This window comes from Oryzias latipes, chromosome 9, assembly GCF_053564925.1.
Source record: "Oryzias latipes strain Hd-rR chromosome 9, Olatipes_Hd-rR_3.1".
Lineage (NCBI taxonomy): Eukaryota > Metazoa > Chordata > Actinopteri > Beloniformes > Adrianichthyidae > Oryzias > Oryzias latipes.
In genome coordinates, this window is record NC_136245.1 from 27,917,100 (window position 1) to 27,936,950 (window position 19,851).

The 19,851-nt window shown below is 38.1% G+C and overlaps 2 protein-coding genes across 5 annotated transcripts in view; both read right to left on the reverse strand.

Annotated features, from left to right (window-relative positions):
* sh2b3 (SH2B adaptor protein 3) overlaps window positions 1-11,136 on the reverse strand; it is a 42,825-nt gene extending 31,689 nt beyond the window's left edge. The window contains exon 1 of one of the 3 annotated variants that reach the window (XM_004072291.5): window positions 10,741-11,136. The gene's annotated coding sequence lies outside the window, so the exon portion shown is untranslated. The remainder of the gene's footprint in view (window positions 1-10,740) is intronic. The other 2 variants (XM_020705786.3, XM_078953184.1) reach the window with 2 other exon arrangements.
* Window positions 11,137-13,699: 2,563 nt separating this feature from the next.
* On the reverse strand, window positions 13,700-19,637 carry pheta1 (PH domain containing endocytic trafficking adaptor 1). Of its 2 annotated transcripts, XM_020705785.3 has the most exons (4): window positions 19,501-19,637; window positions 18,977-19,044; window positions 15,963-16,782; window positions 13,700-14,504 (listed from the first exon to the last, which is right to left on the reverse strand). In XM_020705785.3, exons 3-4 carry the CDS (start codon window positions 16,760-16,762, stop codon window positions 14,396-14,398), a joined length of 909 nt encoding a protein of 302 aa, XP_020561444.1. In that variant the 5' UTR covers window positions 16,763-16,782; window positions 18,977-19,044; window positions 19,501-19,637; the 3' UTR covers window positions 13,700-14,395. The 2 variants fall into 2 exon arrangements, with proteins under 2 accessions (XP_020561444.1, XP_004072338.1); XM_004072290.5 differs by lacking the exon at window positions 13,700-14,504 and having other exon boundaries at window positions 15,458-16,782.
* Window positions 19,638-19,851: the final 214 nt, after the last annotated feature.

A 19,851-nucleotide genomic window follows, 5' to 3' on the forward strand; every position in this document is an offset into this window, starting at 1 on the left:
AGGAAAATGCTAAAGTGCAGTTCCCCTTATATGTTCTATTAGTTTATCTATGGAGGCTGCATATATTTATGCAACAGGCCAAACTAAAGATAATTGTAGCACTGCTTAGAATGAAAAGCACTTTTTTTGGCTAATATGCAAGTTTGTTTTGTTAACAGTTTAACTTGTTTGTTTTCCTGTGTGACTTGTGTTTCATTTAGCTACCAGTATCTGGGTTTGTATTTTTTTGGTACTTTACTAATCCTACTAAAAAATATTGACTTTTTAAGTGTTTTACAACCTGCACTGCCCTCATGAAAAAACTAATGATATGGTTTTCATCGGTTAGCTATAAAAAAAAAAAGCTAAAATTTGTGACTGGTTGGCCACTTGTCTAAGCCTTTGATTGTATATAAAAGCTGGACCGAGTGAGTGTGATGCCATGCATTGAAAATGGTTTACTTCCAGCTCCAGTGAAATGAACTCACGACCTTCCAGTCTCAGGGCAGTCACACCACCAAAAGGCCACTGAGCTGGAAAGCCTTACCCCTACCACTTAAAAGTGGTTTCGGGAGAATTGTCAAATGTTTTGAATGTTCAATGTGATACTACACACTTTTATTGAGGCATTTGATTGGTCAGTTTATAACTTGGATTACTTGCACTACAAAAAAAATTAGCGTTAGTAAGAACATGTGAAAAAAGTAGCAGAGCAAGAATGGTTATTCTGACCATATAATGAATGAGTATTAGCTGTTTATTTCTCAGTAAAAGTCAAAGGGATTTTGGCTTCTTGGAACCAGCGGGTACTTCCTATTTTGGAACATTGCAAAATCTGGTCCATAAAATGAAATGCAAACACCACCTTACTTGTTTCTTCATTTTCACATGGTAACCTTCTTGTTCTAGCATTCTCATGCCACAAAAGGTGTATATTTTAATTATTTCCATTTCCTGTACTGTGGCTGATTTTCTACACACATTACACCCCCATGCACTTTAGTGGTTCAAAACAGGACATGCTCCTAATTGAGATTACTCATTAAGTAAAATACAATTTACAACAAGCTCCATCCATCTGGGCTTTTTATAGCTCCGGCCTTGTTGCAGACATCAGTCGGATTCAATCCACTGCATATGACTCAATTAATTTGCACGGCATCAAGGCTCACTGAGACATCAAACACACCAGCTTTTCCTGTAATAACTGGAGTGGAAAAAATTAATGATTATAAAAACAAATGCAGAAACATGTGCATCACAGAGCCGGGCTTAAAACTGTTTTTATTACTACGTTTGAATTTTAATCCTCTGAATCACTGAATGAAACAGCAATGGATCATTTTATTGAGCATAGAGAGTTAGTGACTGTGCCAGTCTGGCCAGATTAAACAGAAAAAGAAATTAAGGCTGACGGGAAAAAGAAGAATGGGAGACAATCATTTATGAAAAGAACCAGGAGGAGACAGAAAAACAAGGATCACAGAGATTAAGAGAACAAGATAATGTCAGACCAGACGGGATGTGGGGAGGGGAGGTAAAAGGAGAGGAGATGGCGCCAGGTTTGCAGGCTGACAGTCCAGGTGGCAAAGCAAAAGAGACCAAAGGTTGCTCTGGCAGGGAAGCAATCACAGGGACAGGAAGCCCTGCCCTGGCAAGCAGCAACAAGCACACAAAACCAAATACACTTGTACATACATTCATACAAAGTGCACCAGTATGGGTTGCTGTCATTGGAATGAGCTTCTGAGATTGTGTTAAAAGCCCATTCCGATGAAAATTGTGCTTTTGGCGTTTTTACCATGTTCTTAGAGCATTTTTCAAATGATGGAGGATGTAGCTCAAAATTGCACTTTGGAGTATTTCTTTATTTAAATCATTGTGAATCAGCAGCAGACGGAAAACAAATGCATTTAGGAAAAAGCTTATTTGTGACGTGGAAACTACGTTGGGCGGGCTGCAAACTCCCTGATTCTAGCTTTCAGTCCTGCCCACAACACAGACGCAAATTTCTAATCAACTACAGCCGCTCTCAAGAAAGTTTGGCTAAAAACTGCATTACCATAATTAAAAGTCCAATGGAAACATGTTTAAAATACTGCAGATAAAAAAAATGGTTCCTCTGGAATTTCTGTCATAATGGATGACATATACAAAATAATTTAAGCTTCAAACTGTGTTTTTGTGTATTTCTTTATCGAAATTGTGGCGAATGAGGCGCAGATTAAAAACGCCATTCGAAAAACGTTCTCAGTTGTGACACAGCAACTGTAACGGGCTCTGCTTCATTCTGATGCATCCACTTGCAGACAAATTGATCCATTAATGTCTTTTTTTTTCCTCATCTGAGCTTCGAACTGATTCAAAACTGTACGGCTTGATAGCATCAATATTGCTCGCCATTTTTTTTCTTGCTACAGTAATGTTAGCTTGGGGTTGTGAGGGGCTGTAAGCTAGCAGGAAAGAGTAAACAAAGGAATAATGGGATATCAGCATAGGCTTACTTTGACACCAACTATCCCACCCACAACTCAGACGTGAATTTTTTATATTTATATAAGATTTATCATCATATATAATCATATATATCATCAATATATAAAAAATTTGATTTTATGTTTACTATACAATTACCAGTATGAAGGCCAGTGAGATGACTATTGTTGTCATATTGAGCTGTCTAAAAAAATTGAATTGAATTGAATTTCTGATAGATTCCTGCCGGTCTGCAAAAAATATGTCTTAAAAGACGACATAGGTTTTTTTTTTCTTTTCTTTTGGGCTAAAAACTGCACAATCAAAAAACCACTGGGAACGCTTTTACAATGGATAAAACTACATTTGTAGTAATCAAATTTTTAATTGGGCTGAATAAAATCATCTATCCAATTCTAGTTGTGAAAATTATGATATGCATTTTCCATATATAATATACCTTATCTAAATCATAAAAGGAAAACCATAACCCCACTGTTGATTCTGTTAATTCCATCTAATTCTTTAAAAAATAATCTAAATGTCTGTCTAAAGTGCAAACGTGCCTAAACTCATGCAAGCTTCAAAAAAATGGTTGGAAGATTCTAGAGATGTTTGACTATGATATGGGTCATTGAGAACATCATCTCTACAGCAGCAGGATCCCAGGGTTTGTCTGGGATTTCAATGTGTCCCTAAACATGATGTTGAACAGTTTTAGGTGTCGTGCCAGTGGAATATCAAGTACAGTTTGAAGACTATCAGCCTGGGCTACTAAATGACATGTGTGGTCCAGGCAGGAGAAAAAAGGGAGACGATAAAGAATTCCTACTAGTGGTCTAAAAGTTCTCCATTTCCTAAAGTAAAGCATATACCAGGGTGTTAGATAGGGCACTAATGTTGTGCCAAAGGTTTAAGAAAAAATAACCAGCTTTTCTTCATCTCTTTAATGCGTGGGAATCAAATCAAGAATGTTTGTGATGGGGTACAAGACAGTCACATGTGCATTTTTTGAAATTTGCTAAGTTTTGATTATGTTTAAAATTCAACAACAATAAAATGGTTAACAGATGGAGACTCCCTAGTGAGTCCAGTTTGCTGGGAGCTGCTGATCTTTTTCACATCTGGGATTAAAATACTGAAGGAGTTTGTAATTTGTTTTTATGCATCCCAGTGAAAAAGTTACAGTATTTGGGACATTTGGTAAAGACGCCCTCCAGTGAAGGTGTTTCCAGAATTATTCCTCCATTGACCTGTGAGTGACCCAAAGACGAGTTGGAGAGATTACATCTCGCAGCTGGACAGAGAATGCCTCTGACTTCCTCTGAAGGAGCTGGAAAACATGGCTGTGGAGCAGGAGGTCTGGAGATATAAACAAACTCATTCCTAACCACTTGGAAAAGAGGTTAAAAATGTTTCTAGGCGAGAAAACAGATTTTAGACTTCTATTCTCAGAAAACCTTTGATCGAAACATACGAATTGTGAAATTGTGGGTTGTTGTGAATTGTGAAATCTGCATCAGCATTTACAGAAAAGCAAGTCATTCTGAATTTTCCTTGGTTCCGAAATGATGACTCAACACACTCGTGTACATTTGTCACTTGTCAATTAAAACTTTGACACAATAATTAAAACCAAGAAAAAACTGTGGCAGACTGCCTGACTTGCTCTTACGAATAAATCTCAATCTTACACAAATATTATTTTAAAACTGTCTCAAGAAAAACACAAGTAAAAATATGAAAGTACGTTTTTATAATAATCCAATTCTATCACACTCTTTTTTAAAGCTATATCCAGCAACCTCCTTTACCACAGGCTAATAAGGTTACTCAGGTCCAACAGCTGACCCTGGAATAACCAGGACATCCGTGAACAGAGACTGACACCATGTGCCCCTCTTCTCATCCCTTCTATCACCTTTTTAACATTAGAGCATTATACTAAAGGAGAACACCCTGACAGAACAAATGTAAACTGGTTTGTCTTTTTATAACCCTGCTTCTTAACCCTTTCTTCTGTTATGAATGTGTATCCAGCATTTTGAAGACTCACTCCGATCCCCTTTTGATCTATTGTATAAGTGTTCCCAGTTGTCTTTTAATTAGCATTATGTCATTTTTAGCCAACATGAATTCAAATTGTAACCGGTTGATATCATGTATAAACAAGTAGAAAAAAACGTTATAACAAAAAGAGCAGAAGGTGAGACACACACAGGCTGAAATAAACCCTGACACCTGAGATTACTTTGCCATTTAATCCTGTGTCTTCAGAATGGCATCATTTAATCCAGGGAAAGAAGAGAAGGGGCAACGATGCATCTTGTAATTGTTTGAAAATTAAATGCCCACTTTAATTATTTTGAAGAAACACATGGAAATGCTTTTACAGTGGTGGACAAAATTGTTGATACCCCTCAGTTAAATAAAGAAAGTCCACAATGCTCTCTGAAATTACTTGAAACATTCAAAAGTAACATTCAATCATTCATTTTCTATTCCGTTTTGTCCCTTTCGGGGTCACGGGGCTGCCGGAGCCTATCCCGGCCACTTGTGGGCGAAGGCAGGGGATGCCCTGGACAGTTCGCCAGTCTGTTGCAGGGTAGAATGTCCACAATCACACACCCATTCACCCTCACACCTATGGACAATTTAGAGTTGCCAATTAACCTATGAAGCATGTTTTTGGACGGTGGGAGGAAGCCGGAGACCCCGGAGAAAACCCACGCATACACAGGGAGAACCGGCAAACTCCACACAGAAAGGTCCCCGATTGATGTTCTGTTTTTCAGGTCCCCCAGCCGGGACTTGAACCAGGGGCCTTCTTGCTGTGAGGCAAGAGCGCTAACCACTGCGCCACCGTGCAGCCCTCAAAAGTAAAAATATATTTATATATTTAAAAATATTTTTTTAAATTAGTCTTAGAAATCTCAGGTTGTTTCTGAAAAATACAAAATGAGGCAGCAACTTTGGTAAATAACCTGTCTTTGTGTCACACATGTTCTTTGTTGCATATATACACAAATACCGGTACATGGGATTTTTGTTTTGCCTCGAAAATATTTTAGCCGAGTCTCATGTTTCCACAACAATAACACAATGCAGCTTTTCTCGAGATGCACAAAAAACATTCTGTGGTCGTTTCCTGCAGTCTGGGAACGGACAGAGCGAAGGAATGTCTGCATCTGCGATAAAACAAAAGTCCCACTGCGTTAAAAAAAATGTGTTTGTGGCATTATTTACTTTCATTTGAGCACAAACTAAAAGTATGCATCCAGCATTTTAGAGACCCACTCCGCTAATGTTTTGAGCCATTTTAAAAGTGTCCCCAGTGGTCTTTTATTTATGCTTATGTTGTTTTTGGCCAAAATCGAAAACCTGTGTTGTTTTTTAGGACATAGTTTCTGCAGAGCAGCAGGAATCCATTAGGAATTTGCCTCCAACTCGTGAGCGGGACCATTGCCGCAGAGTCTTTCCCATCTCGTTGCTAAAAGCTCCCTGTTTATGCGCTCTCCTGCTGGCTTACAAACCTTCACAACTCCAACCTAACATTAGCAGTGCAGCCAAAGTGGTGAGCATTATTGGAGCTATCCATCCGTACAGTTTTGAGCCTGATGCCAGCTGGAACAAGGAAACATAGACATACATAGATCTAGGTGTCTACAAGTGGTTGTATCAGAATGGAACAGAGCAGGGAGCTTGCAGCCTGCACAGTGTATTTTCTATGTAACAAATACAATCTTTTTTAAACTGTATTTTTTTGTCTACACTTGATACACAAAAATTTGATTAAAAAAAATTAGAAATGCAATTGTGAGCTTAATTTTCTTTATGTATGTCCTCTCTATCGTGAGAAAAATTTCTCAAGAACACATAGAAACAACACAATTTTCATCAGTCTTTTGAAGTACCTAGTTAAAATTCCCGCTGGGTCTAAATGTCCCGCATCCCAACAATAGGTAGTCAAAATGGGAACGGGGTTGGATTAGGACCACAGAAAAAAATCACAAACGTTTTAATTTATGCAGAAGCAGAGATGAAGAATTTGAGACCTGTCGTTGGAACCTCGAGCAACCAAAGTCTTTGTCAATTTTTTGTTTGACAGAAATCTTAAATCAGGACTTAGATAAACGAGGCAGACGGTTTAAGTTCCATAAGTTTGAATGTCATCAAAATATAAAAGACCACACACTTTTTATTTTTGCCTCCACCTCCACAAATTTCATACATAACCATATCTATAAAACAAATTTGCCCTTTAGAATAAATGAGTAATACTAAAATGAAATTAATGAGAATAAAATAAAAAAAAGTTGTCAGTAAAAACGGGAAAAGAACCTCTAAATTTTAGTTGGGGAAAAATGCCTTTTGTTGAGCATCAAGTAAAAAGTGAAATACAAACAGTATAAAGGACATTTTCAGCATCAGAGTAACAAAAAGCTGAAAGGAACCCTTAACCAGCACTGCAGTTTCTAAATGGCAAACAGCTCTGTCATTTGCAACTAGGCTGAGTCAAATCAATACTATTCAGCAATTCAAGCATTCAAGTGTGACAAAAAAGTGTAACAGCCATCTTTGTCTGAAATCTGAAATCCACAAGCCCTTCATGAATGACTCATTACTTCTTTGGATTGCGTTTCAGATTCACTGTGAATTGAGAAGTCGGATGGTAATGTTTACGATGTGCAATAATACTACAGCGTGTGTGAATAACTGTTCCAGGGCTGTGAGAAAACAGGCCTCTTCAGTCACTGATCTGCTGTGAATCATCTGCAGCCATCTGACTTCCGGGAAGGCTATTTCAGTGATCCATTTCTCCACATTGGTACTAGCGAGGAATTTCTACAAAACACCCCTTTCTGATGGACAAATTTTACCCCATAAATGTGTTCTTCTGTGGCAGAAAGTTCTGTTTTAGTATTCACAACACATTTTTGCAGCCTGATGCAGAGGGTTCTGTGTGGGAATGGGACCCCGCTTTTACTTCAGCTAGGAAATAACTCCGGCTTTAAAACTGAGGAAAAATGTCACAAAAAAATAATTTGAACACATTTAATACAACATAAACTAACAAAGACCTCTAGTCTATTCCCTGTTATAGTTAAAATATTTAACTTTATCGTGCTGGTTGGTTCTGTATTTGTGGAACCTGGAAAAACGTGTTAATAATAGTTTGTTTTTTTAGTATGACTATAATTTTGTAGGAAAAAATGCAACTTAAACGCCTGCTCACATTATCTGTGACATACTGAAACCATACAAGGCCTATAATCAACATTCTTTGAGAACAACAACAGGGGTGCATTTGGGCAAACACACTCTGATCTTCTTAAGGTCTTTAATTAATACTCCCAGTAGAAACATGTTTATTCCACCTGAACATAAGCACAAACACTGTACAGGTAAGCTCTTCAACTTATTTGAAATCAAAACCTGTGTTTGTCTTTGATGACAATCCAGACTTAAAGCTGATATTTTAGGATATGGTAGCCAAATGTCCTTCAGTCCAGGTCCTACCAATAAACATTAGCTGCTCAAAAGTGTGTATACAGCTAAAGGCGGCCTCAACCCTCAACAAATTGAGGTTACGTTTCCGTCTATGCTCTGCACTGATCTGCTTGCTCTTTTTTTTTTTCTTATTCTCAAGAATCTGACCCCCATCCGTTATCTCCCACGGCTCCACTATCCCTTTGCCTCCTTCACCCTCCTCTGTCCTCCTCAGGGAGCATCGAAGGGTCAGACCTCTCTCGTGGTCTCATCAGTTGATTTCTTAGAACCCCTGGAGGAAACGGAAAAGCTGACGTCCGATAACATCTCTGGTAAAAGGACGTGAAGCCATGACATTGTCCGATACACAACTGATAGGCAAGGCTGCAAAGTCGGCGACTTCTTGGTTTTTGTGCGTCTGATATCATGTTTGCATGCATGCACAGCAATTCTACTAAAAAGTCACAATCGCTGCTTTCAAAGAAACCCTTCAAGATAATAGGTAAAGATTAAACTCACCAAGCATGTATTTGTATCAAATGGAGAAAATCTAGGTACAATCTCACTAAAGAAGTGTCATGCTGTTATCAGGGGAGAGTTCAATTTTTTTTTCCATGGTAATAAAACTTTACAGTAAAGTTTCTGTCATAAGAAATATTCTTCTAATGGGGTAATGTTTTAAAATAAATAGGGTTGTTAAATTATCAAAGTTAAACTGCATCATTTGTGATTTACAGTGTGGGTCTTTGGTTTTTTTTGTTTTTGTTTTTTTATGGCCTGAGTTTAACCCAACTAAATAGATAACACAATTTGACCAGCAAGGAGTTCCACAAGGAAAAAATACTTTAGAGAAAACTCTATGATTCTCTTGTTACTGAATAAATCATCTGGTAATTGGTCAGCAATGAACGTATTTTAAAGGCCTTTGAAAGGTGATAATACTGGCACAAATGTCTGTAACAAATCCTAAATTGCACAATCAGTGAGTTCCACATCTCGCAGACGTGTCTGTTTGATCACATTTAAAGTGCCTTGAGGTGTGACAGCGAGTGTCTCTAAATAATAGAATGCAAACTTCAGATGGGTGCAGAAAATAAATGTAATCCTCTCGATTTAGCAGAAAGGGATGTGTGAAAAGTTTAACATGCAATCTGTTAAATGTTATATATTGGGTTGTGTCCTTGACTGACCCTTATGATGATCACATCTGACCATTTTAATGGGAAATTATAGTGACTAAGAACCACACAAATAGTTTCAATAATAATCAAACAATTTAGTGATCTGTTTAGCAACAGGAGCCAAAATGCATTTGTTTTTAAAGTTTGAGTTTTATCACTAGTATCTCCCATCACCCAGTCAAAAAGTGAGACCTGTGAGATTCGAAGAAAGAAAATTACCCACTAACTGCCAAATAATAATATATGAACACAATTAGGAATGGATAAAACAAATATAGACAAGTACTTTCTACTCTTTTACAACAAAAAAGTGCACCAAACAGCAACTCTGTAACACACTTCCACATTTTATTACTAATTTAGGTCATCTTCAAAGTTTGTTTTGCATGAAAAAGTGTTGAAATTGACTCAAAATGGGAAAGAACAACAGGAAAAGTCAAATTCCCACTATAAATGTATTGAAATAATGGAAGTCAAGTTACTTTAAAGAATTAACATCTCTAATCTGAATCAACCTCAGCATGAAAAACTGAATAGTGTAATCCAGATTTCAAATTATACATGACCATAGAGTGATTTTTGCTAAACCAACATGATTGTAATTGATTCTAGATTAATAATTTCTTCCTAAACGTTTCATTTAGAGGGAGTTTTCCTCTCCACTGTTGCCTTTTGAATATGGGATTACACCAAAAATCCTTGACTGTAATCTTATTATACATTTAGAATAATATGGCCATTTTAAATGGACTGAATTGAATTAAAAGTTGTAACAAACAATGCTTGACGTTTTAGGCTTTTTGTGTAGCAACTTTGGGACAACCTGGTTTCTAAACTAAACTAAACCACACCACACCACAACAACGAAAGGCCAAACTGTAATCCTAAAGTACAAGCAGGTATCTGAAAATACACACAGCCAGCAGTCACAATTTGATGTAATACCCCACAACACATAACAAAACAAAGTACCTGCCTCACATGTTGCTGTAACGATAGATAGATAGATAGATAGATAGATAGATAGATAGATAGATAGATAGATAGATAGATAGATAGATAGATAGATAGATAGATAGATAGATAGATAGATAGATAGATAGATAGATAGATAGATAGATAGATAGATAGATAGATAGATAGATAGATAGATAGATAGATAGACCTTCCCACGAGGTTCAGGTGTTAAGACAATTTCCAAAATGTTACCATGGGTTTAGTATTGCGTCATCACCATGGTGACCGTCGATCATTTCTGCACCAAAAACTTGTTACCGTCTTCCAAAAAAAGTGTTCCATGATACCGTTTAGCACCACCGTGCACGTGCTCTCTAAAGTCCATTACACCAGGCAGAACAGATAGTACCACTAAATGTTTTCAAAGGACATAGAAAAAAGTTCGCTTTTCTGCACAAAAACTACCCTTTAAACTTTTCAAAGGCATGTTTTTTTTAAATATATAAAATATTTTTGGACAACCGCAGTTTCCGTTTTAGCTGAAACTTGAGAAGATTACTGCTTCACGATCAGGGGAATTAATCCACATACAACAATTTGCTAATGCACAACAAAGCTTTTCAAACAGGGAGAAACTTGTGTTGCACAGGATACTCACGTTCTCCTTTATCTCGGACGGGCACCCACCGCAGCACGTCGACTAACCACCAAGTTGGACTTCGCATAACGGAAATGTGTTGAGAAGTATCAAAAGTAAGTCTAAGCGACGTCGGAAGAGATGATATTATAAGTGGACATCCGAGCGAGAGCAGTACGCCGAAAAGGTCGCTGTTTTCTCGCTCATGTTGCCTGCATGCGACTGGACCTCGGCGAAAAAATAGGAAAAGAAACTTTCAGCCATGAACTTGACGCGGAAAAAAAGAGGCTACTGCTCATTTCCGCTGTCAAAAGGAGAAAAAAAAACTGCCGCGGTCCAAGCAAGTCTGTGGTAGCTTCGTAAAGATGGAGGGAGTAGTAAACACCATTTCCGGTTAATTTGTTTTCTTCAAAATAAGAGACACACTGACTACACGGTTTGGTCACATCGTCGCAGCCTTTTCAGTTAGAGTCACAGCTTTGGTCACAGCAGGGGCTGAAATAATTATTGTTTAACTAAAAGGGATCTAAAACTATGCAAAAATGAAATATTAACAGTACAAATCTCATTAAATGTACTGTAAAATCTTCAAACTCTCCATGGACTATCCTAACATCTCTGGATTCTAAATGTATGTATGCATTTTATCATTTTTTTTATTATGTACTGTTTCTACAGTAAAAAAAAGTCATGAAGACAAAAACCCTTTTTAAAATACTTAACTTAGTTCTCCTCAGCTTTTGAAACATACAACAAACAAGCAATGCCACATTAAAATGTATTCCAATGGGGGATGAAAACGTTTGGGATTTTGTATAGGATCTGCATTTGTAGGATTATAAATTTACCCCAAAAAATGCAGTCACTTGACGGTTTACAGAAAATGTAGTATAATTTTTTAGTCAGGACGTGAATATTTATTTTATTTTGAAACTACAGAACCGGACGTGTTTAAAAGGGCTGTTGGGAGCCTCGCGGACAAGTACGGAATGTGAAAGATGAAGAAAGCGGCCCATCTTTTAGTGCCAAGTCTTGCTGGAATAAACTTTTCAAAGCAAAAAGTGAACTTATATTGACCGGATACTATGGTAATATTAAAATTGCATCAAATTAATCCTTGTTAAATGTTCAAATACGCTTTAAACAATCCTAAACAACAGCAACAACCTACTAATAGCTATACACTTGTGTTGGTAGTTTCTTTCTTGCTCATTAGGAATAAATATGACACTTTATTTACCTTTTAATTTGTGTTAATATTGCAACAAAAGAAACCATGCATTTATAAGATAGGGAGCAGATGAGCTGCATTCATGATAAACTTGGCAAGTCATTTTGTAAACAACAAACAGCTTATATTACTGTTGCTTTTGACTCTTGATATGAGCTATGAATTATCCAGATGTGGCCAATCAGAAGCCTGATTGGTTGCACCTATGAGCTCTGACTCAGCTGCTCAGCTGGTGTCTATTCCAGGAGAGCCAAGTTGGATTGATCTGAATGTAAATGTAGCGGTATGTCAGGGGTCTGCTACTTGTGGCTCTTTGGCTTTGAAGCAAAACGCTAACAATTTACATAAAAAGTGTGTTTTTAGTTTTGTTAAATTTGTTTTAGTTAAGTTGTCATTTATGCTTTAGATTACTGAGCAAAATGCTGCACATACTGATGCACATGAAGCACGTATTCTGATTTTTTGCACCACAACAGTGTCTAGCTGCTGTTCAGAAGCAAAGTTCTTAAAGTATAGAAGGGCTTTTACATTAATAGATTTTTTTTTTAAATCTACAACAATTTTGTCATGTTTTAATATTTGATGGTAAAAGGAGAAAAAGAATGAAGGCGCACCATAGTCATTGATAGAAAATATCATGGATGTCTTGGCTTTATTGCAGTTTTAATTCTGTAAAACTGCAACAGCAACTCTGTCTTATTTGAAGTATTTTAGTAGAAGGAACTTCTGCCGCTGTCAAAAATAAAAGTTCACATTTTTATGAATAGAAAAAAAATGACTTCATCACTTTATCAATGTAAATTATTTAATGTAAACATTTAAAAGATTTTCTAAATGGTGAGGTCCTTTGCTCATGCTGGGTTTTTAGTAAGAAACTGGCTCAAATGGCCCTTTTAGCATTAAAAGTTGCAAACTCCTGCATTCTGCATACTATGTGATATGGAAAATATAGGCTGGTGTTCCACAAAATCAATTGGAACCAGCCTAAGAACCAATTCCAGAATTTAAGGCCAGGTTTCACACATCTAGTGGCGTTGCAGGCCACAAAATGAGTGTCCTGAGAAGACAATGCCCCAGGAGGACTGTTCAGTCCCTGTTCGCTGTAAAATAATTTTTAGACAGACCGCACACAACTAAATTAGCCAGGTGGCCTAAACTTCAGTCAGATCGCTTTGTGCTGGACTTAAGTTATCGACAGGATTCTGACTTCAGCCTCACTGGACACTGGTGGAATGAGCTTAAACATGAGACAGAGAGACCGGCACAACCATGTTGGCTGACTTGTGGAAAGAGTAGGACACCCTCTCACCACAGAATGTTTCTTTTGTAGTCTGGAACCATTTAAAGGGATAGTAAGAAGGATTTCAAATGGTATAAATTTATTGCAGAGAAGCAACTTTTGTTATGAAAAAATTAAACAAGTGTTTCTATTTGTTCATTGTTTATGTATGACTTATTTGTAAAGCAAAACAACGAAGATAATCTAGTCATCTAATTTTAAGTGTATGCATTATGAATACAAAGAAAGAGGTGAAACTACATTTCTCTTACCATATTTTAAATAATGAAAGCAATTCTCCTGCAAAATGAGTCGTTAAAAAACAAAATCTGTTGTACGGCGCCACCTGGTGAGAGTCAGACTGCAGAGCAGACGTGCAACCAAGCACAAACACTTATTCCAGATCCTATATGTCTGACAAATCTAGAAAACAACACAAATTACATTGGGAGCATTAAAAAAAATCCACATTTTTCTAAGTATTGCAACAAGGTTTATTGATGGGTTTGTAAAAATCTTTCAGTACAAAAGCGATTACTGACACTGGTTATTTATCACAACACATTAAGGAAAAAAACAAAAGATTGATGTAAAACAATTTTCTCATGCATTTCAAGAGAACAAACATTATTTACAGACATTCATTTCTTCTCTGTAAGTCAGTAACTATTGATGACTGTATTGGAAAAAGTAATACAACAGTTTTAAAGAATACATGTTGAAAGTACAAGGATTGCCATAAAAAAATCTCCCCTTTTGATCCATTTTCTTCAAGCCTTTGTTTTGTGCACGAGTCAAGTGTTTGGCAGAAATGGTTTCACTGTGAACCAATGCAGTCTGCTATTATCAAGATAAGATTGTACCGAGATTAGCAGGAAAAAAGTATAAGAAGGCACGCATATATTCATAATTATATGAACTCCATATAAAAGAAAACAACATATAATCTAGTATTAAAAAGCTGAGGAAAGTCAAACATTTGTTTATTTCAAACACACCAGTTAGTTTCTCTATTCAGTATAGACAGAGCTCCATCTTTCAGTAACCTTTAGATTACAGACACCAAAAGGAACTGTTTTTTTAATTGCATATATTTTTATTGCAGTGGTTGGTCTGTGAATTGACGGACAAACTGCCTTCTGTCTATGAACAGAAGAAGACGTTGGTCACGGGGGGCAATAACGACCAAACATCATGGCCGCTAACACAGGAGCTAAAAATAAAAAGTGTGTTGCTCGGAGCTTGACATCCAGCTTCCACCATGATCTCTGGGGACTGAAGAGAGGATGTTCCGACATTAGTCTTTGGAGAAAGATGAACTTCAAAACACTACAGCAAATATGTGTGAAGCTTTTGATAGGACTTGAAAACATTTGACTTCCTTATTTATGCCTTTGAAGCGGTTTTAATCACCAAGACGGCCACGTCTTAAGGAGCACCAAATAATAGGTAAAATGTCAAGCCACCTGGGCCACAGAAACATTTCAATTTCAAGCTCTCTGCCTTCAACACAGAGGGAATTCTCTTTTCAAGTTGTAAATGAAAAAATAAAAAATCTTCTCCCCACAAGCTAGAATGAGTGTATCTGGAGGCTAAACGCGTTCAAAAGGTGGGAACACGATCAAAAGGTTTCTCCAATGGACTATATTAATCATATGCAGGCCTGAGCAACTATTTTTCACACAGGTTTATCTTTAGTTACTTAGCAGCATGTTAGCAGAAGCTTTTCTTCCAGGTGAATTCCAAAAGAATCACAATAAACCTGCAGGGACCATCAGTTTTCATTCATTGTTAGATTGCAGACCTGCATAAAGGTGTTCAGGTACCCTGCAGGAAATGCCAGAAGGCGTTGAACCCCATGTGGGGACCCTTATGAAGCCAGTCCACGACTCTGAACACTGCTGTGATGTGTCCTATTTTTGGTAATTAAAAATCAGTCGTGCAGCAGTATGTTGGGTCGTATGTAGAGCTTTGAGTTCTGCAGGTTGACTCGTTATAAGGTCATTATCCTTATCAAGCCGACAGATGAGATGACAAGTGCCTGATAAAGTGTTAGGTGAGATAAAAGGCTCTAATTTTAAAGACCAACTCCGATGAAAAGCAGGTTTTGGGTGTTAACATGTTCTTGTGGCATTTTCCTAAAAATTGATATTTCCTAATAATGGACATTTATTAGGAAAATTAACCTCAAAATAGCCTTTTTTATCCAAATCATTGTGAATCAGGAGTAGACAAAAACGCTGTTTGAAATAAAAAAGCGTATTTGTGACGTAGAAGCTGTAATCGGCAGGACACACGCTCCTTGCTGTGCTCCATTAATTTAGCCTAAAAACAGCATGATCATAATTAAAAGCCCACTGCTAACGATATTAAAATAGCTCAAATGATGATCGGAGTAGGTCTTTACGTACATATTTAACTGTCAGTGTAAAGAAACTGTATAAAAGTGGAACAAATACTTTAATTGAGAAAAAGATTAGTGTTAAAATCGGGACACAACTGTTCTCTTGTGCCAGACAAGAATGCTAAAACGTGCTTTTATGCACATTATGATTGATTGAATGTTACTATAAGGTTCAAGCCATCTGATGAGAAAGTTTTGAAGGTTTTGAGACTTGAAAGAAATGGCAAACTGAGGCCTAAAAAACAATCAAATTTCCCGATAATCCACCCGTGTGACTTCACTGACTCTGGAGCCAAAGCTCTCTCAGTTCCATCACCTCTTTACCGTACCAATCATGAAGTTTGGAAAAGCAGCCAGTGCCAGGGGAGACTGGACTCTCCAGTGATGCTCCTCTCCTCCGAGGTGGCACTGGGGGAACCCCAGGATCTGCAGAGCCTTCCCAGACTGCACAGGATGGTGGTGCTCCCTCCCCAGAGCCGTTGGCCCAGGAGGCGGGAGGCTTACTCCATATAACTCCATTCTCCTTGGAACTCCTAGAGGTCAGCTGGACTTCTTCCTGGTGGCTTTTCTGGGCCATTTGAGGGGTTGTCATGGATGGGGTACTTGACGATGATGATAAGGAAGATGCAGAGGATGATAGAAAAGATGATGCAGACCTGGATTGTACCATTTGGTTAAGCAGGGCTGGTCTGGGCCTTCCCTGCTGTCCATCACCAACGCCAACCCCTGCAGCTTCTTGGATCTCCTCCAGCTGCCTCTCTAGCTCCTTCACGACCAGCCTCATGTAGTCAAAGCTGGCTCTTGACAGCGCCTTCACCCAAGACTCCATGGATGCCTGGTTCTCAGCCACCAACTTGTACACCTTAGATTTGGCACAATCAAACTTGATGGCAAAGGCGAACTCCTCCACGGACTCGCACAGCTCCACCGTACATCCCTCCAGAACGATGACCCCGATCGGCTCTCGACTGTCGCGATCCTCAAAGTAGAAAAGCATGTTCCCTTTAAGGACAAACCAGCGCCGATGGTAAGCGGTGTGCCGCTCTCCCTTTTTGAAGAGAAAGCCTGTTTTGTCTGGGGGTGAATCGCATGTGGCATAATGTGCCACACTGCGTTCATTCAGCTTCATCCTTTCCTTTATCTGTTCACCTAAAAAAAAAAAAAAAAAAAAGTCGCTGTTTAGTAAAATAAAAATATCTGAAGGTGTCACAATAGTATACTGCCTTATGAGGGAGCACATTCTATAAACGTTTAAGGCAATCTTTTTTGCTCGTCACTTCAAAAAATCCAACATATACCAAAGCCAAGGTGAGCCATGTTCCTCTGGAATATGATGTGTTTTTTATGCAGTCAAGATCAGATCAACATCTAAAGGGGCACTCAAACCAGAGTCCTTAACAGCCACTGCCTGCTTGTCTTCGGACCATCCCTGTTTCAAATTGCTGGTAAATCCAGATTCTTATCGACTGAACACACCTAATCCAGATAATCCAACATCTCAGCAAGTAGACAAAGAGGGCAGTAGTCCTCGAGGACCAGGGTTGAAGATCAATGGTTTGGACTACAACTGATTAAAACTGTCAAAATAAATAATGTATTCAAATTTGTTTTACAATTTCACATTTCAGATTGATTTTTTAATAAACATATTTTCATTTTCCACATTTATATTCCATAACCAGTGTTGTTTGGTTTTAAAAAAAAATCAAATTAATTCAACTACCAACTTAAACTAAATAAAGGTTTGAAGTTTATAATTTTTGTTTTACTTATATTTAAATAGTTCTGTACATTTTATGTGTTTTTATGGTTTTGACATTTGAAGTTTGTAATAAAAACTCTATACTATGTGTTTCACTAATAAAAAAAATATTCACAAAGCCTTTTTTTTTTACAAAAAAAAAAAGAACTAAACATATAAATGTGTTAAAGGCTTTTGCATTTTGAATCATTTCATTTTTAAACCCAGCACAAAAGTTATTCTGATCCTAGAGGGTTGCAAATATCACTGTTCGACTCAGTCGGGATGCCGACATCAGTTTTAAACTGATCTGTATGTTACACTACTGTACCGTTCCTGCTGCATACCAATATGCTTACATTGAAAGTGTCAGACATGTATAGTGATATATTATTTATTTATTTATTACACCAGGCTTAGTAAAAGCCAACAGAAAGGGTTTTCATCGTTCAACTCAAAGCATTTAGGAAAGTAGACACAGTCAAGGGAATCTGCTGCAGTTCAAACTGAGCATCAGAATGAGGAAGAAAGGTGACTGAAGTGACTTTGAACGTGGCAGGGTGGTTGGTGCCAGACGGGCTGGTCTGAGGATTTCACAAACTGCTGATCCACTGGGATTTTCACGAACAACCATCTCTAGACTTTACAGAGAATGGTCTGTGGGTGGAAATGCCTCGTTGATGCCAGAGGAAGAATTCCAGCTGATAATGAGGAAACAGGAACTCAAATAACCACTGGTTACTACCGAGGTCTGCAGAAGAGCATCTGTGAACGCACAACACGTCCCACCTTGAGGCAGATGAGCTACAGCAGCAGAAGACCAAAGCGGGTGTCACTCCTGTTATCTAAGAACAGGAAACTGAGGCTACAATTCACACAGGCTCAGCAAAACGGAACAATAGAAGATGGAAAAACGTCGTCTGGTCTGATGAGTCTCCATTTCTGCTGCGACACTCGGATGGTAAGGTCAGAACATGAAAGCATGGACCCATCCTGCATTGTATCAACGGTTCAGCTGGTGGTGGTGGTATAATGGTGTGGGGGATATTTTCTTGGCTCACTTTAGGCCCCTAAGTACCAATTGAGCATGGTTCCAACACCACGCCCTGCCTGAGAATTGTTGCTGACCATGTCCATCCCTTTATGACCACAGTGTACCATCTTCTGATAAGGCACCACGTCATAAAGCTGGAATCATCTCAGACGGGTTAATTGAACATGACGTGTTCACTATTTTACCCAATAGATCACCTTTGGGATGTGGTGGAACGGGAGATTGGCATCGTGGTTTGAACTGACTTGTGGGAAAAGTAAATTGTTGCAGCTAATAGTTACTGCTGATTACCTGGATTAGACGTGTTCAAACAATAATATACGATGAGAAAAGGAGTTATTGGAGGAAAAGAATATCATGAAAATACCTGGTAAAAGATGGAAAGCTCTGGTTTAAAGTTAAATAGTTGATTCACTTCAGATTCATGATTCGCCAACAATATAACATCTCTTGTCCGTCTGTTTTAGTGTTACTAATGTAAGTTTTTTGTTTGTTGGTACACCTGTTCCTTTAAAAAAAAAGCAAATGTAGGATTTGATAGTACTCACGTGCGTTTTACAGTGGAGTCCTCTCTCTCACTCATCCCACCTGGAATCTCAGCTCATCCTCTGTCTGCCTTCACATACAAGAAAGGCACCAATCAAAACAACGTTAACTTAGCTGGTTATCTATACGTTAATAATCCGAGAGGACGCTGACTGTCTGGTTTTAGAACTAAACGACACAATATTTTCCACATCATGATCAGTTGTTTCCCTCTCTCTCTCTCTGACCACTTCGTCGTGTGTTAGCTGATGATTCAGAGTCGACGAGAAGAAGAAACTCATAAATCGACTAAAGTGAGGAAAAAAGAGGAAATGTCCTAAGTTGCAGACATAGGTTTTAGTCACTCGGACAAAAAGAAACGTCAGGGAGCTAAACTGTGTGTAAATATACACCTATTGTGCCAGAACTCCTAGCTGCTACGCGTTCAGCTACTCTGCCGAAGCTGCAATTCAGCTGTTTAGCCTTTCCTCGTCTACAAGTTGTGACAAAAACGCGCAACTATCAGACAAGAAAAAAGAGATGTTACCTTCTAGAAAAGTTACAATATTTCTGTTGTTTATCATTTACGTGCTCTTCATATCTTTCCCCCCTTCTTTTCTTGCTCCATTGTCACGTGACCTTTTTTTTTCGCCTTCAACATGAGACTTGTATTTTACACCTGGTCATCTGTAGTGGGGGGTGTCTTCAAGATTGTAGTGCAACTCCGTTGGCGCATGGTGAAGAAGATGAAGCGGGACGCACGGCTACAAATAACACGCGGACCCCATCTTTGCCCTTGAGAAGTTGGCATTTTAGCAGCTAATTTGGCTGAAAAACAAACGCATATAAAACAAGAATGGATTTTCTTACATAAAAAATACTTTATTTGGGTGTGTGA

Bases quoted from the DNA above. Each gene is read 5' to 3' on its own strand.
- pheta1 (XM_020705785.3), bottom strand. From the start codon at position 16,762: ATGAAGCTGAATGAACGCAGTGTGGCACATTATGCCACATGCGATTCA. The intron at 14,505-15,962 runs GTACGGTAAAGA...TCCTCTCTTCAG, and splicing joins TTTTCCAAACTTCATGATTG to TCCCCAGAGATCATGGTGGA.